The sequence below is a fragment of the Lepidothrix coronata genome, unplaced genomic scaffold (assembly GCF_001604755.1).
Source record: "Lepidothrix coronata isolate B3197 unplaced genomic scaffold, Lepidothrix_coronata-1.0 Scaffold34, whole genome shotgun sequence".
Taxonomy (NCBI): domain Eukaryota; kingdom Metazoa; phylum Chordata; class Aves; order Passeriformes; family Pipridae; genus Lepidothrix; species Lepidothrix coronata.
The window spans coordinates 778216-792403 of NW_016690214.1; the positions used below are offsets into that span (position 1 = coordinate 778216).

Here is a 14188-nt window from a genome sequence, read left to right on the forward strand (position 1 = left end):
TGTTGCCTTCACTAAAAAGCACTGGGGCTCGGGGTCTTCGATGCCAAGACCCAAAGCCTTTGAGGGAAAGTTTACTTAAAAATTCCGCTCAGTGCAGCAGGTCCCTGGTGGCTGAGGAGCTATTTCGGGTCTGCTGCAACGCATAAGAATGCTGGAATTATGTGTTATTATTCTCATCCTTCAAATCTGTCTTGCAGCTCTGCTGACTTGGCTGAGTTTTGTTCAGAGTGGGGTGTTTTACTGGGTTTTCGTGATGTTTTTCTTGCTCTGGCCTCCCCCTTCCTGCAGGAATCCCACAAGAGTCCTGAGGATGCATCCACCCCTGACTCTCTTCTTCAGACTTTTCCTTGGCTGCTTTTACTCCTGGATTTTCACAAGCCTGTGAAAACTGGAAGCATTGGAAGTGTTGCATCAAAAAGTGGGCACAGGCTCCTCAGGGCAGTGGTGCAGTCCCCATCCCTGGAGGGATTTACAGACACGTGGATGTGGCCTTGGCAGTGCTGTGTTAAGAGCTGGACTTGATGATTTTTTATAGGGCTTTTCCAGCCTAAATAATTCCATGATTCCATGTGAGTTCCCTTTGTCTTGGAGCTGCTGGATCCCCAAGACCTCTCTGGGTGGTGCTGCAGGCTGTGGAGTTCCCACGAGTGTTCCCGAGCCCATCTGGGTGGGTTTTGGGTGGGCTTTGGCTCAGGGGGCAGTGGAGCACCTGTGCTGGGGCTGTGGCTTCCAGGAGCTCCCTTGCTCCTGCCTTTTCCAGACCAAAGCCCTCAACTGCTCCTGTAGGCAAAGAGGAATTCACAGGGGCGATGCTGGTGGGATTGGGAAGGTGCCATGGGCAGGGAGAGGGAGAAATCCAACTGGTCGTGGTGTTGGGAGCTGGTAAACCCCTCGTGTGCTGCAGGACTTGTACCTGCCTCTCCTGTTAAATGCCTTGTTCTCTCCGCGGAGTGACGTGGGCTCTGTGATCATTAGGCTAAATAGGATAATGAGGCTTAATCAGCCTCATCTCCTCTACCTCTCTCTTCATTCTCCTCACAAACATCTGTCTGCACATGGGGAGCAGCAGCTCTGTCATTCCTGGTGTGGTGGGTCCGTGGCTCTCAGCCGGTGGGTGCTGGGGTGGGGGGTCTGCAGCAGCCTCGGGGGCTCCCCTGGGAGCTGCTCAGGGGAGGGAGAGCAGGGCAGATGTGGCAGGAGACCCAGGAGTTAATGTGTAATCCGGGGAGAGAGCTGATGGGCCATTACTCAGCTCCAGCAGGGAGCCTGCCAATACTTGGGGCGTGAAAGGTGATGGGGAGCCAGGGCTGTAATTCCCACCTGGAAATACCATCTCCAGTGGATATTTTTTATTTTTTTTTCTTGTCAGCTGGATACACGGTTTGGTGTTGTTTTTTTTTTTGTTTTTTTTTTTCTTGATCCTGAGTGCAGAGTAAATCAATAAAGCCACATGTGATGGTCAGACCATTCCTTGGATTTTGAGCAAATAGTAACTGAAGTGCTTCTTGTCAGCTGGATACACGGTTTGGTGTTGTTTTTTTTTTTGTTTTTTTTTTTTTTGATCCTGAGTGCAGAGTAAATCAATAAAGCCACATGTGATGGTCAGACCATTCCTTGGATTTTGAGCAAATAGTAACTGAAGTGCCTCTTAAAAGCCTTTTGCCTGGGTTGGTGTTTGCCCTGCAGGTGCCAGGGCTGACCCCTCATCCCAGGGAGCCAGCACAGCCAAAATCCCTGTCTGGGCTCCAGGGCTTGTGTTTCATACCTGTTTTTTTTGAAATATTTGGGGCTCTGGTTTGCAGCTGCTCGAAGGGTTTCCTGAGCAGGGGGAGGATCTGCACGTGGGATGGATGAGAGCACAGCAGGTGTGAGGATGCTCCTGGTAGGAGGCTGGATCCCCTTAGCCCTCCCAAAACGTGATTGGCTTGTGTTCCTGCCCTTTTCTGGTTGTGCAAGCCTAGGGTTGAAGGCTTTTTGGGGATAAAGTCCGGGACTGGACATTTTGCGCAGTGAATTTTAGGCTATTTTTGGTGGGAGCTCTTGGGAAGGGTTTGGAACTTGATAAATAAATATCCGAGGATACTCTCCTATCTGATGGTGGTGTCTGGATCAGAATGTGCCTTGGGGATAGATATTTTGCTTTCTAAATCCATCCACGTCACTTATGGGGAGGGAAAGCTGGGAATAGTGTGTGGGTGAAGCTGCAGGAGGAGGGGGAAGGACCATCCCACCTGCAGCTGTGGTTGCACGTTGTTTAAAATGGCAGGGTTTTTTCTCAGGGCTGAAGCACAGCTGGATTAGGCCACGGGGAGCACCTTTTTGGAGGGAGGGGGCACTAGGTAGTGATGTATTTTAGGTGGAATTTCCTGCTGGAAAGGGTGGTCAGGCACTGGAAGGGGCTGCCCAGGGAGGTGTCCAAGGAAGGACTGGACATGGCACTCAGTGCTCTGGGCTGGGGGACAAGGTGAGCATCGGGCACAGGGGGGACTCCATGGGCTGGGAGGGCTTTTCCAACCTCAGGGATTGTGGGATTCTCTGATTGTGGGATTCTCTGATCCCCTCCCTGCTGTGACGAGGCAGAGCAGTTGTCAATGCCGTCCGTGGGTGCAGCTGGAAGGTGCCCGTGGTCCTCCCAAATGTGCTTCCACCCGGTAAAGATGGTCTGTAATATTTCTCCCCCTCCTGCCTTGCCCAGGGCCGGGTGTGGTGGGTTAATCCTCTCACCAGGCAGTGAAAACCTGCCGAGTCCTGTCGCTGGCACTAATTTACAATCGGAGTAAAGATTCCTCTTATGCAATTTGCTAATTCCTCCGAGGCCTGCCCATCACAAATTCCCATTTTAATGTGCTTTTTTTCCTGCTCATCTGTGGCTCCCAGGAAGTTAATTAGCTGCACATCCTCACTGCCAGAGTAGGTGGAGGGTTTTCAGCCAAGGGACGTGCCTGGGGTGGGGTGGGGGGGATGTGTATTTTCTGCTTTATTAAGTTTTTGAGTGTGGGACTGAAATGCTGCTGCAGGGATCGAGCCTTTGCCCCGTGGGGGGTGAGGATGGACCAGGGGGGTCCTGTGTGAGGCACAGCTCGGCTCATGCATTCCTGCTTTGCTCTGATTTCCTTTGCTTAGGGCCAAATAAACAGCAGCCCTTGTGTTTGTTTGGTTTTGTAGCATCCTGGCCCTTTTCCACTGGCTCTGGGAGGGAGGAAGGGTCTGACTCTGATGACTAAGGAAGGGAAACTTTGTTTTTTTGGGAGCTTCCTAAGGGAACATAGCAAAGCTTTCCACTGGGAAATGTCCTTCCCTTCTAGCTCTGAATGAATAAGAGTACCTGGGCATGGGTTTTATTAACTTATCAATTCAAACCAACCCAGCTCTTCCCTGGGGCCAGCTGTGGAAGGTTATGGATCTGGGTGGGACTGGTCCCTGTGTCCTGGCCCAGGCAGGATTTCAGTCATGAAAATCCCTGGTGCTGACCACAAAGCCCACCCATGGGACCCTCTGAAAGATTCAGAAACCCCAAAGGTTCCTTTCCGGTCTGTTTATCCATATGATCTGTGAAAAGCCTGGCTGCTTCCCACCCCTCCCCGTCCCTGTGCAGTGGCTTTAGTGCTTGAAATCCAGTTGCTCCTGGATAGATTGACATTATTTGCCTAAAAACCTCACAATATTGCAGTTATACTAATTTTTAGCAAAGCTTTTCATTTTATTAATGGAGGTAGAGGGTTATTTACTTCCCGAGTGCAATTTGTCAGCTGCTCTTAATTATAATTCTTCCTCATTATGCGTTAAGCATTTCATAAAAACATGATTTGTGAAGCCCCAGAGCTCGAGCTACAGAGCAGAGCTGCCTTGAATCCAGGTCAGGGTTAGATTCCCTCCCACCCTCATTAGGTTTATGAATCACTAAGTTCTGACAGAGATGAGATCTGCAGTGGTTTGATGGTATGGGGTGAAAAAATCCTGCTGGAAAAAAAGCAGGGACTGAGAAAACCTGGCTTAATTCTTCATTCAGTGAGCTCCTGCACTGGATACACCTCTCTCTGTCATTCCCTGTTCCATGAGGTATCTGGGATAAGCCCCTCTCTCCCCTGGAGCAGGTATTGCTGATAAGGTGCTAATGGACCATGGGACTTTCTCTCCTCCTGGCTCAGCCTTTGCTGAGGAAATTGCAATTACTGCTTGGCCCTGGCTCAGAATTGTAAAAGAGGAGAGGTTTTCCAAACAGAAGAGCACACTGGAACACGGGATCTCCCCCAGAGCTGCCAGGGGAGCCTGGCTGGGGCTGGGGGGAGGGATATGTTGCTGTCAGGGGGTCCCAGAAGAGTATCCAGGGAAGGGAACGGAGCTGGAGAAGGGTCTGGAGCTGCTGAGGGAGCTGGGGGGGCTCAGCCTGGAGAAAAGGAGGCTCAGGGGGGACCTTCTGGCTCTGCAACCCCCTGACAGGAGGGGGGAGCCGGGGGGGTGTCGGGCTCTGCTCCCAGGGAACAAGGGACAGGAGGAGAGGGAACAGCCTCCAGCTGTGCCAGGGGAGGGTCAGGTTGGACATCAGGAGGAATTTCTTGCTGGAAAGGGTGGTCAGGCATTGGCAGGGGCTGCCCAGGGGTGTTTGGAGTGCCCAGCCCTGGAGGTGTCCAAGGAAAGCCTGGCCATGGCACTCAGTGCTCTGGGCTGGGGGACAAGGTGGGGATTTGGCACAGGGTGGATCCATGGGCTGGGAGGGCTTTTCTAACCTTAATGGTTCTGAGGTTCTGCTGGATCCTGGACAGTGTCTGACCTCTTTGCTGATTGAATTTGTGCACTTTTTTTTTGGTGAAGTTTCAGACATGGGATGAGCAGAAAGCAGCAGCAAAGCCCCAGGGGAGAGCAAGGTGTGGGTTCTGACCCACTGAGCATGGACTGGAGGGTGCTTGGAGTGCTCCAGGATTGTACATGTGCTTCAGCTTGATGGGCTCTAAAAGGTGATGGATTAAGGGACTTTAAACTCTCCTCCTTGCTGCAGTGATGCTTCACACCCTGCCTGCATCCGGGTGGGCTTGGGGAAGGAATCAGGAGTCCTCTGCCTCCCTTTCCTGTGCCTGTGGTGCTGGTTCATGGCACAGAGCTGACTGCCCTTAGGGGGGATCACTCTGGGGCTCACTCCTGTAGCATCCATACTCTTCCCCTGCACTCCTGAGCAAGTCCCTGTTTATCTGGGGCCACGCCAAGTGCTACAGAAGGTTCCTCAGCTGTTCTTTGATCTCAAAGTCTGCCTTTGAATTTGCTCACAGCATAACCCCAAATTAATGCCTCCACTGTGAAAGGGAAACCTGCCATTAAAATGACAGAGAAGCAGCAAGAGAGGTTCTGCAGTCGGCTGGGGGAATGTCAGGGAGAGGAAGGCTGCTTCCGTGTGGATCATGGAAAATCCATCCACACGGGTCTGGAGCTGCAGCACAGCTCCAACTCTCTCCCAGGGTAAGCTCTGACTCACCCACGCTGCCTTGGCATGGCTGTGTGCTGCCAAGGCAGCTGGAAAGAGGCAGTTTTGTGCCTCCTGTGTGTGTGTGTCCCCAGGGAGGGCAGTGCCCTCGGAGAACGGTCCCCTCGGGGAGCGGCTGCCGGGCGATGCTCGGTGGCCCCTTGGCTTGTGGCTGATGGTGAGTGGTGTAAAAAACACTTGCTCCTAATCCAGTGGGACATTGTAGCTCATTAGTGGGCTGAGGAGCTGCTGGAGAGGAACACACTTCTGGGAAATGGGGGAAATGGCTTTTTTGTTCCTCTCTGCTCAACCTGGATGAGGCTCCTCTGCCGGCGTAGGGACCCTGTGGGTGTCTCTGCCTCTGCACCCATTTGATGCTCGGGTACGTGGCTGTGGGGTGGCCTGTCTGTGTCCTCCAGGGCTGTGGGGTGGCCTGTCTGTGTCCTCCAGGGCTGTGGGGCATCTCGGGGTGTGAAGATCTCCATGGTGTGTTCCCCTGTCTCCCCCCATCATGCCCCAGTTCCCACCGGGGTGGTGGCAGTGATGTGACCTCAATCTGTTGGCCCCAGGCTTGGGAGCCAGCGTGGATGAAACACTGACTGGATGAGTCTCCTCTCTGAGTCTCAGGCTTGGAAAGGCCCCCAGAGGAAAGGAGTTTATCCCTGGAAGTGTTCAAGGCCAGGTTGGATGGGGCTTGGATCAGCCTGGACTAGTGGAAGGTGTCCCTGCCCATGGCAGGGGGTGGAAGGAGATGAGCTTTAAGGTCCCTCCCAGACAATTCCATGATTTTGCAGTGAGTTGGTTCGTTTCTCCTTGGTGGTGATCCAGAAGTGCCTTGTCCCTTGTTATGCCTTTCTTCTGTAATGAATTAAGGAACTAATTGCAGTAAGTGAGGAGAATGAGGGGCCTCTCCTGGGGGTTTGTTGCACTGGGCCTCGGGAAGGTGTTGGAGGCTCCCCCGGCTCTGCCGTGGCTCCGGCAGAGGAGGCTGGAGCTATTTTGGTGATTATGGGCTCTGCAAGATGGTGGGAGGAGATGAAGCCCAGAAAACATGTCCTTGGCCTGTGTCCCACGGGCTGGGACGCTCGGGGGGGTGCAGGAGAAGGGGCTGGTGCTGCTCCATCCCTGTGCCGGGGCACGTCCACGCGGATAATTGTGGATCCAGAGGAAGTCGTGTTTTAGTGTAATGGAATTAGGCAGCGCTGGCACGGCCTGGCTCTTCATTTGGGGGCTGATGGATCACTGGCTGAGCCCTGCTGCATCCTGCCAGAGCTCCAGGAGCCCTCCCCGCTCCCTTGCAGGGCTCCCACATCCCCAGCTCCCCCTCTCCCATCAGTTCCCTCGGCAAACCATTGCTGAGGGGAATATTGGGTGGGAATGAGCTGTTCATTGAAGTTCTGTTTGCTTTTTCTCCAACCCTCCCAGAAAGCCTGGCAGAATAAAGGACTGTAGAAATCCACGTTGCCACGCTACAAACAAAGTGGGAAGGGAGCAGGGAGAGGGAAGAGAGGTGGAACTGGTCTCCATCAGGCTTTAATAAGCATGTGGAGAAAAAGCTCTTGTTAATCCCATCTGAGGCTTAAAGGTTTATTGCAAACAATTAAAATCTCATATTGTAGTGCTGACTCGATGCCACAAACCTCTCTGCCTTGTCCTGCTGAGAGAGCCACGGGTGGCCAGGTGCTGGGGATGTGTGGAAAGCATAGGAATATATCCCTTAGGATCTGGCTATGGCTGTAACAGGCAAGTTTCCTCCCAGCAAACCACTGGAAGTGGATGTACAACCTAACTGGTTTTGGTGGGCAGCACTCTTGGGCTCCAACAGTCCATCTGGAGCAGTTATTCCATTGAAAAATGAATGTACTGGTTGTGTTGAAGGTTTCTCTGACATTCCTGGGAGGCAGGAGGTTGGTGACAGGAGACTTGGCTCCTGCTCTTGCAGAGATGGGGTTTGTTTGTTGAGCAAGTTGTTTGTTTTTTTGCCACGTCCCATGGCAAAAACAGGAAAAACATTCCTGGGCCTTTGTTTTTGTCACGGCAGAGGTTACGAAAAAGACCTCCTTTCTGCCGTGGGGCATCACGTTTTGGAAGGAACCTCTCCTGGATCTCCTGAGGAGTCTGGGAATTGCCTGTGTGTTCCCTCCTCCTGCCTTCCCAAACCCGGTGCCAGCAACATTCCTGCTGTGTTTTGCCTCCCTCCTGGAAAGGGAAAAGCCCCAAACGCGCCAGTGAGAAATATCCTTATGTTTATTTTTCATAGGAATGTTGTTTGATGGAAAAGATGGATTGCCCTGTGCCCGTCTCCCCTTGGAGCCTCGGTGGGGCTGGTGCCAGTGGTGGGTTCCTGCTCCCTGGCACGGTGCTCCTGGGGATCCAGCCGTGCTGGACTGGCTGGGATGGGCATCCCAACATCCCTGGATTGGAAGGGCTGCGGGATTCTTTCCTGTCATTCCTGTTATTTAAGGGTTTGGGGTGATTTTTGGTGAATTTGCCTCCCTCCTGGTGTGCCAGACGGGGGGTCCTGGTGTGCTGGGTGCTGCCAGCTCAGGACAACGCTGCACATTTTGGCACTTCCAAGGATCTCTGGCAGCTCCCAGGGGAGCCCCCGGGGCTGGGGCAGCTCCAGTGTCACCCCCCAGGACACCCTGGCTGTGCCCACGCTCCTGTGCCACAGGAGGAGGTGATTTATTCCTCCTGCCCTCGCAGCCTGTTGGCAGAGCTGGTGATTAAAGCTGCTGTTTGCAATTTTCAGGAGTTATGAGTTATCTGAGTGGCTGATAATTAGCACTGAATAAAATGTACTTGCAATAATGCGACATTAGTTACAGATAAACTGATACCAGGCTTCCCTAATATTCACTTAAGCTTCCCTGGTTGGAGTTATTAGGGGAGGCTCTGGCTGCTGTGCTGCTGCACTGCTGGGATGGGGAAGGATAAAGCCTGATGGGATCTGCTCACAGGGAGCTGCCAGAGCAGATCTGCCACGAAAACACTGGAATTTTTTTCTGTGGATGCACCTTTCCTTCCCAGTTCCTGGTGGTCTAGGACATACTGGGTGTCCCAAGGCTTATTCCCAATTTATGGAGGAATCTGTCTGAGCAAAGGGGTTTGGGTGCTGCTGGTGGGACCCAGTTGAGGCTGGGAGGTTTGGCTGTGCTGTGCTGGGAGTCAGGGCTGCTGGGCACTGTGGGAGCAGGATTAATGGGTATGAGAGTGTGTCCAGAGCTGCATGGTGGTTGCTATTAATCATAAATGTGACTGCACCCACTTCAGCACCGAGAGGGGCCTTTTTACTGCTGGGAGTGTTTGAGGCTGCACTTGAGTTGTTGATTTTAGCAATTCGAGCGAGGGGTTGCTGGTGATCCGTGGAGAGGAGCTGCAATCCAAGTCCACTTAAATCCATGCCTGCTGACTCCTTCCCTTAACCCATCCCTTTGTGCTCGTTAATATTTGTCAACATTAACCAAAACCAAGCTTTTTTTTTTTTCCCCTAGAAGATGTGGAAGACACATTGTTTTTGTGGTTCCCTCTGTGTCCCTCCATGGGCTCTGGGAGTGATGTGACCATCTGAGGTCTCAAGGAGTGAAACCAGAGTGTGCTGAGGGAGGGTGGGGGATGCTCTCCATTGCTTCACATTCCTCAGCTCTGCTGCTGGCACCAGGATTCATGGCTGGCACCGGGATTTGGATCCCTTGGAAGCATCAAGCCCTTGATATGTCATTTTAAATAACAGAATCCCAGCCTGGTGGTTTACATGTTGGTGGGTGCTCTCTGATAACTAAGTGAGCTCTCTACCCACTCCTGTTTCATGTTTTTAACATAAATCTGTTGATCCAGCTTGGAAAATCCAGGGAGTTGCTGCTCTGTGCCTCTGTCTCCATCCCCAGAGATGTTGGGTCAGTGCAGAAGTGCAGGAGCAGCAAAGCCAAGTGAGTGGCAGCACTGACCCACCCTTTTCTCTTTCTCTGGTCCCTCTCTGGTCCCTGCTCTGTTATCACTGTGTCTCTCTTATTAAGTGTGAAATAGGAGCCTCTGGGCACCATCAAACCATGGCTTATTATTGTCTCTTATCGTCTCTGTGACTGCTCTGGGACAATTTAGGAATAGTTTTTAGTATTTTTAAAGAAAGTAGCAACGTTTATTCTGTTTTTCTCTTTCCCCTTGTGGTACTTTTTGCCATTAGTTGATGCATCTTTGTTTCCTGTGGCTTTGTGGAGCCTGTGCCAGGGTATTTGCTGGGTTAAAATACTGCACAGGAAGAGCAGCAACACCTCCAGGCCTGGGACCAAGTGACCCACCCAAAACCAGACCATCAGCTTTTATCATCACTATTTCTTTATTAATTTATTCTCCTTCATTGCTCAGGTAGAGAAGAGCAGATTATTTCTCAAAGGCATCACTCACTCTTCAATTCTTTTTAAGATTGGCTTCAGATCAATTTAAAACTTGTGCAAGAGGCTGCTGGGCAGGGGGATGTGATCCAAAATCCTTGCTTTACCTCAAAGGATACCTATTTTTTTTTAATCTAAAAGGATACCTTTTTTTCTACATAAAGGACACCTTGTTTTCTCATTTGCTTTTCCACGCAGGGCCAGGATAATCCAACAACTTCTCTCCACGAGCAGACAAGTGCAGTGGGGACTCCCACATCCCAGAATAGTTTTCCTCCAAGTTCTTCCTGCCCAAGTCTCTCACTGCCTCTCGCTTTTTGAAATAATCAACCCCCGTGGTTCCTTCACTTAACGCTAATTACTGGCACGAACTAATTAATGCGAGCTGACTTCCCTCTCCTCTTTCTAATGCTGTTCTAACCCACTGACACGTTCCAATTAAGGGCCTCATGCAGGGCCCGGGCTGGAATGACTGGGAGCAATCCCAGTCGGAATCAGTCGTGTGCTTTCCTGAAGGTCACTGATATTTTGATGAGTTGCTGCTGTCGTGTGTTTGTGCCTGTCAGCAGGGAGGTGACCTGACCCTGCGAAAAGCATCTGACACATCCCTGAGTGCGCCTCCGTTTCGGTGGGGAATGGAGGACTGTGGGTATCATTTTGATAAGAGTTTGATGTGCTGGGAATGGTGGCACGGAGAATCCCCGTGGGAGGCTGTTGAACAGGGGCTGCAGAGCGTGGGGTGAGTGGTCCTGACCTCACAAGGGCCTGGCTGGGTCGGTGTGGATGGGGACAGAGGGCAGCTGCCCGGTGTCACCTGCCTGCTCCTGCCTGGGCAGGGGGTTTCCCTCCCTCCCCCTGGCTGGGTGGCTGTGACAGTGTCCTGGCCGTGCCCTGGGCTCACTGCCCTGCCTGTGCTGACACGCTCTGGCTGGGCAGCAGCTGTGTTTGGGCTGGAGCAAAGCCACGGATCCCGTGGTGGTAAAGCCCACAAAGCTGCTGCCGCGGTGGTTGTGGCTCGTTTGACAACGTGCTGGAATGAGAAATGTGGAAGCAGAGCTGTCTGCTCCAGGAATCCTGGTATTCCCCATGCCCGAGGAGGCTGGTGGCTGGAGCAGGGCTGGAGGGCCCCGTGCCATGCTCAGAAGTCCTTTATGGGCACTTGAAGTTGAGACTTTACTTCTGCACCTTCCAATTCCCGTCCTTGCTTCTCCTCAGGTTCCTGTTTTCCAGAAGGTTTTTGGTGTTTCTCACTTTCACAGAGGTGAAAAGCCATTTAGCTTTAGCAGGACCAGGCAAGAAAGATGGAAAGAGACTATTTACAATGGCCTGGAGTGACAGGACGAGGGGGAATGGCTTCCCACTGCCAGAGGGCAGGGTTAGATGGGATATTGGGAAGGAATTCTTCCCTGGGAGGGTGGGCACAGGTTGCCCAGAAAAGCTGTGGCTGCCCCTGGATCCCTAGAAGTGTCCAAGGCCAGGTTGGACGGGGCTTGGAGCAACCTGGGCTAGTGGGAGGTGTCCCTGCCCATGGCAGGGGTGGGATGAGATGATCTTTAAGATCTCTTCCAACCCAAACCATTCCATGATTCTGTGACTCTCCTTGTGTAAGGAGACTGTGCTGCAGAAGTGCCAGCAGCAGGATGAGCCCCTGAGCTTCCATTCTCAGCCTCTCCTTGCCCTTATCCAAGTCAGGTTGTGATGGGAAGCTCCCCTCTTCCCTCCCTGTGTCACATCATCCAGGTTTTGCTGGAAAACCGCCCTGTTCCTGCCTGCTCTCCCAGCCACTGCCCGGGATTTCGGATGCAGAGCTGCAGGTGTGTCCTGGGAGGGAGGGGGGTCTCCCATCTCCCAGAGGGGTTTAAACACGAGCTCCTCATCCTGTAATTGCTGGGTTAGTGGAGGTGAAAGCTGCCTGGCTGAGCTGCAGTGGAGAGCAGACAGCAAATATGTGATTAGTATTAATAGCCCTGGTCAGACCGTATTATGCAAATGAGGGGAGAAGAGACAATTTAGTTATTCATCTTTAACCTTTATTTTTGTTTCATGTGACCTTACCCAGCGAGGCTCCCCTTACCAGCTCTGGCTGTTCAGTGTTTGATGGCTTATTCTGCTGCCATCCATCCAGCAGTGTTCCTGAGGGGTGATTCCAGGTGCAGTGGGGACATCCTGGTGACACCAAGTCACACAGCCACTGCCATGGGACACGCTCCCTTCTCTCAGCTCTGCTGTTGTGCCTCTAACCCCTTGTTTCCTCCCAGTTTTGTAGCTCCAGGTGGGTTTGAGGATCCTGGGGACATCCAGAAACACCAACCTGGATTCCTTTTTATCAGGAACTGCAGTGCCAGGACAAGGGGGAATGGCTTCCCACTGCCAGAGGGCAGAGTTAGGTGGGATATTGGGAAGGAATTCTTCCCTGGGAGGGTGGGGAGACCCTGGCACAGGTTGCCCAGAGAAGCTGTGGCTGCCCCTGGATCCCTGGAAGTGTCCAAGGCCAGGTTGGATGGGTTGGAGCAACCTGGGCTAGTGGGAGGTGTCCCTGCCCATGGCAGGGGGTGGCACTGGAGAGGCTTTAAGGTCCATTCCATGATTCCAGGATTCTCCACACCAGTGCCAGAGGGTGGGGCTGGGAGAAGGCTGATGGGCAGCTGTGGGGAAACCCTTGTGCCTCTTGGAGAACCCTTGTGCCTCTTGCCTTGCAGGGTTTCAGTGGCCCTTCCCACGCCGCCCTGGCCTTGAGCTGCGACCCCCGAGCCGCGAAGGAGAAGCAGGAGCAGGACCCTGCCCGTCCCCTGGACTGTGGGAGCGAGCTGTCCATCCGGATAGGTAGAGCTGGGCTCCATCCAGGCAAGCATCCTGTCATATACCACCTGCAGAGGGCACGGGCAAAGCCCCCCTGGTAAAGTGGCTCCGGGGCCGGCACGTATGTCATCGCCGTTGGATTGGGGTCTGACACGTGCATGCAAAGTGCACCTTCCCTTCCCTCCCTGCCTCTGTCTCCCGCTGCCTCTTATTCCGAGAACTGTTTCTTCGCTTTCCACTTCGGTTCTCAAAGCCACTTGCACGTCTGTCTGTGCCCATGAATTATTGATAATTAGGTATCTCGCTCGCCGAGGAGATGAAATCATCGGCTGCGCTCGGATCGGTTGATTTGCAGCGTGGGCACAGCCAGTGCTCGCCCTGCCCTGGCCAGCCTGTGCCGAGGTGAAGGTGCCCCGTGGCTCTGACCCTCCTTAATTATAGATGAGGACTGGCATTCACGCTGTCAGTCCTTGTTCTGGAGGTTCATAGAATTGTAGCTGCCGAAATGGGGAGTAAAATGTCTCGCTGGCAGCTCTTTCTCCCTTAATAGATTTTAAAGAAGGAATTTAGGCGGGGTGGTGGGACCTCTTTGGGCTTCCCCAGCTCCGGGTGCGTTTGTGGGGTGGGTGGTGGGGATACATCCCCCGAGACAACACAATTGTCTCTTCCTCTACTTAATAGTAGCTTTCCAGAAGACAAAGAAAATGTAATTTACTGAATTAATCTTATTGCTCCTCTGCTTTTTCTTGCTCGGAGAGCAAGTGAAATAGAGGTTTAAAACATCATGAGCACAATTTGGAGCTGATTGAGATGAAGGAGTGATCCTTCTTTTTACAAGGAATAGGACTACCCTCTTAAATCAGCCTCTTTTATTTTAACCACATTGCTTAATTGCATGTTTCCTAAAGTGTTTCAAATCCACAGGATTTGAAATACCAGCTTGAATTTTTCCAAAGGGATGGAAGGATGTTCTGTGCTAAATTCAAGGAGCTTGGGGTCCTCCAGGTCTTTTAGCAGGAGCTGCTCCAGCCCTGTGGCTGTAAGGCTGCTGCAGGGGTTTGGATATTTTTGTAAGGTGGAAGCTTCATATCCCAGGTGCAGTTTAATTTTATTCTTCAAGGAAAAAAAAAAAAGAGAGGCAGTTTTCAGAAACTCGAGCTGCTGAGGTTTTATGTTTTCATCTTCTTTTAGTTGCAGACAATAACAGTGCAAATGGTTTTGGGAATAGAAAATTTCCATTAGACTTGGTTGTTTTTTCCTCTCTCTGGGGAAATGGTATTAAGGACCTACAATACATTAATTCTTTTATTGTCTCTTGCCTTTTTTTTATTTCTTGCTACTGAAATGAACTCGGTGTTTTCTCAAGATACCTCAAGCCTTTCAAGGAAGCTGCTTTCCCCAGAGCTGGGTAGTGCTTGGCTGGGCTCTGGGGAACTCTGGGAACATAATGGGTGTTTTCAAAGTCTAATGGGTACTAAGTGGAATATTTCAGACTTAATCACTGTTGAATCGCTGACCCTTCCTTCATATTTACATGTTTTTC

At 52.0% G+C, this 14188-nt stretch overlaps 1 protein-coding gene across 3 annotated transcripts in view; it reads left to right on the top strand.

Annotated features, from left to right (window-relative positions):
- The window catches only part of SLC39A11 (solute carrier family 39 member 11), an 85028-nt gene that overhangs the window by 11550 nt on the left and 59290 nt on the right, over window positions 1-14188 (top strand). For 2 of the 3 annotated variants that reach the window (XM_017812000.1, XM_017811999.1), the window contains exon 5: window positions 12546-12690. In XM_017812000.1, the coding sequence (XP_017667489.1) occupies window positions 12546-12690 (145 nt within the window). The remainder of the gene's footprint in view (window positions 1-12545; window positions 12691-14188) is intronic. The other variant, XM_017812001.1, reaches the window with a different exon arrangement.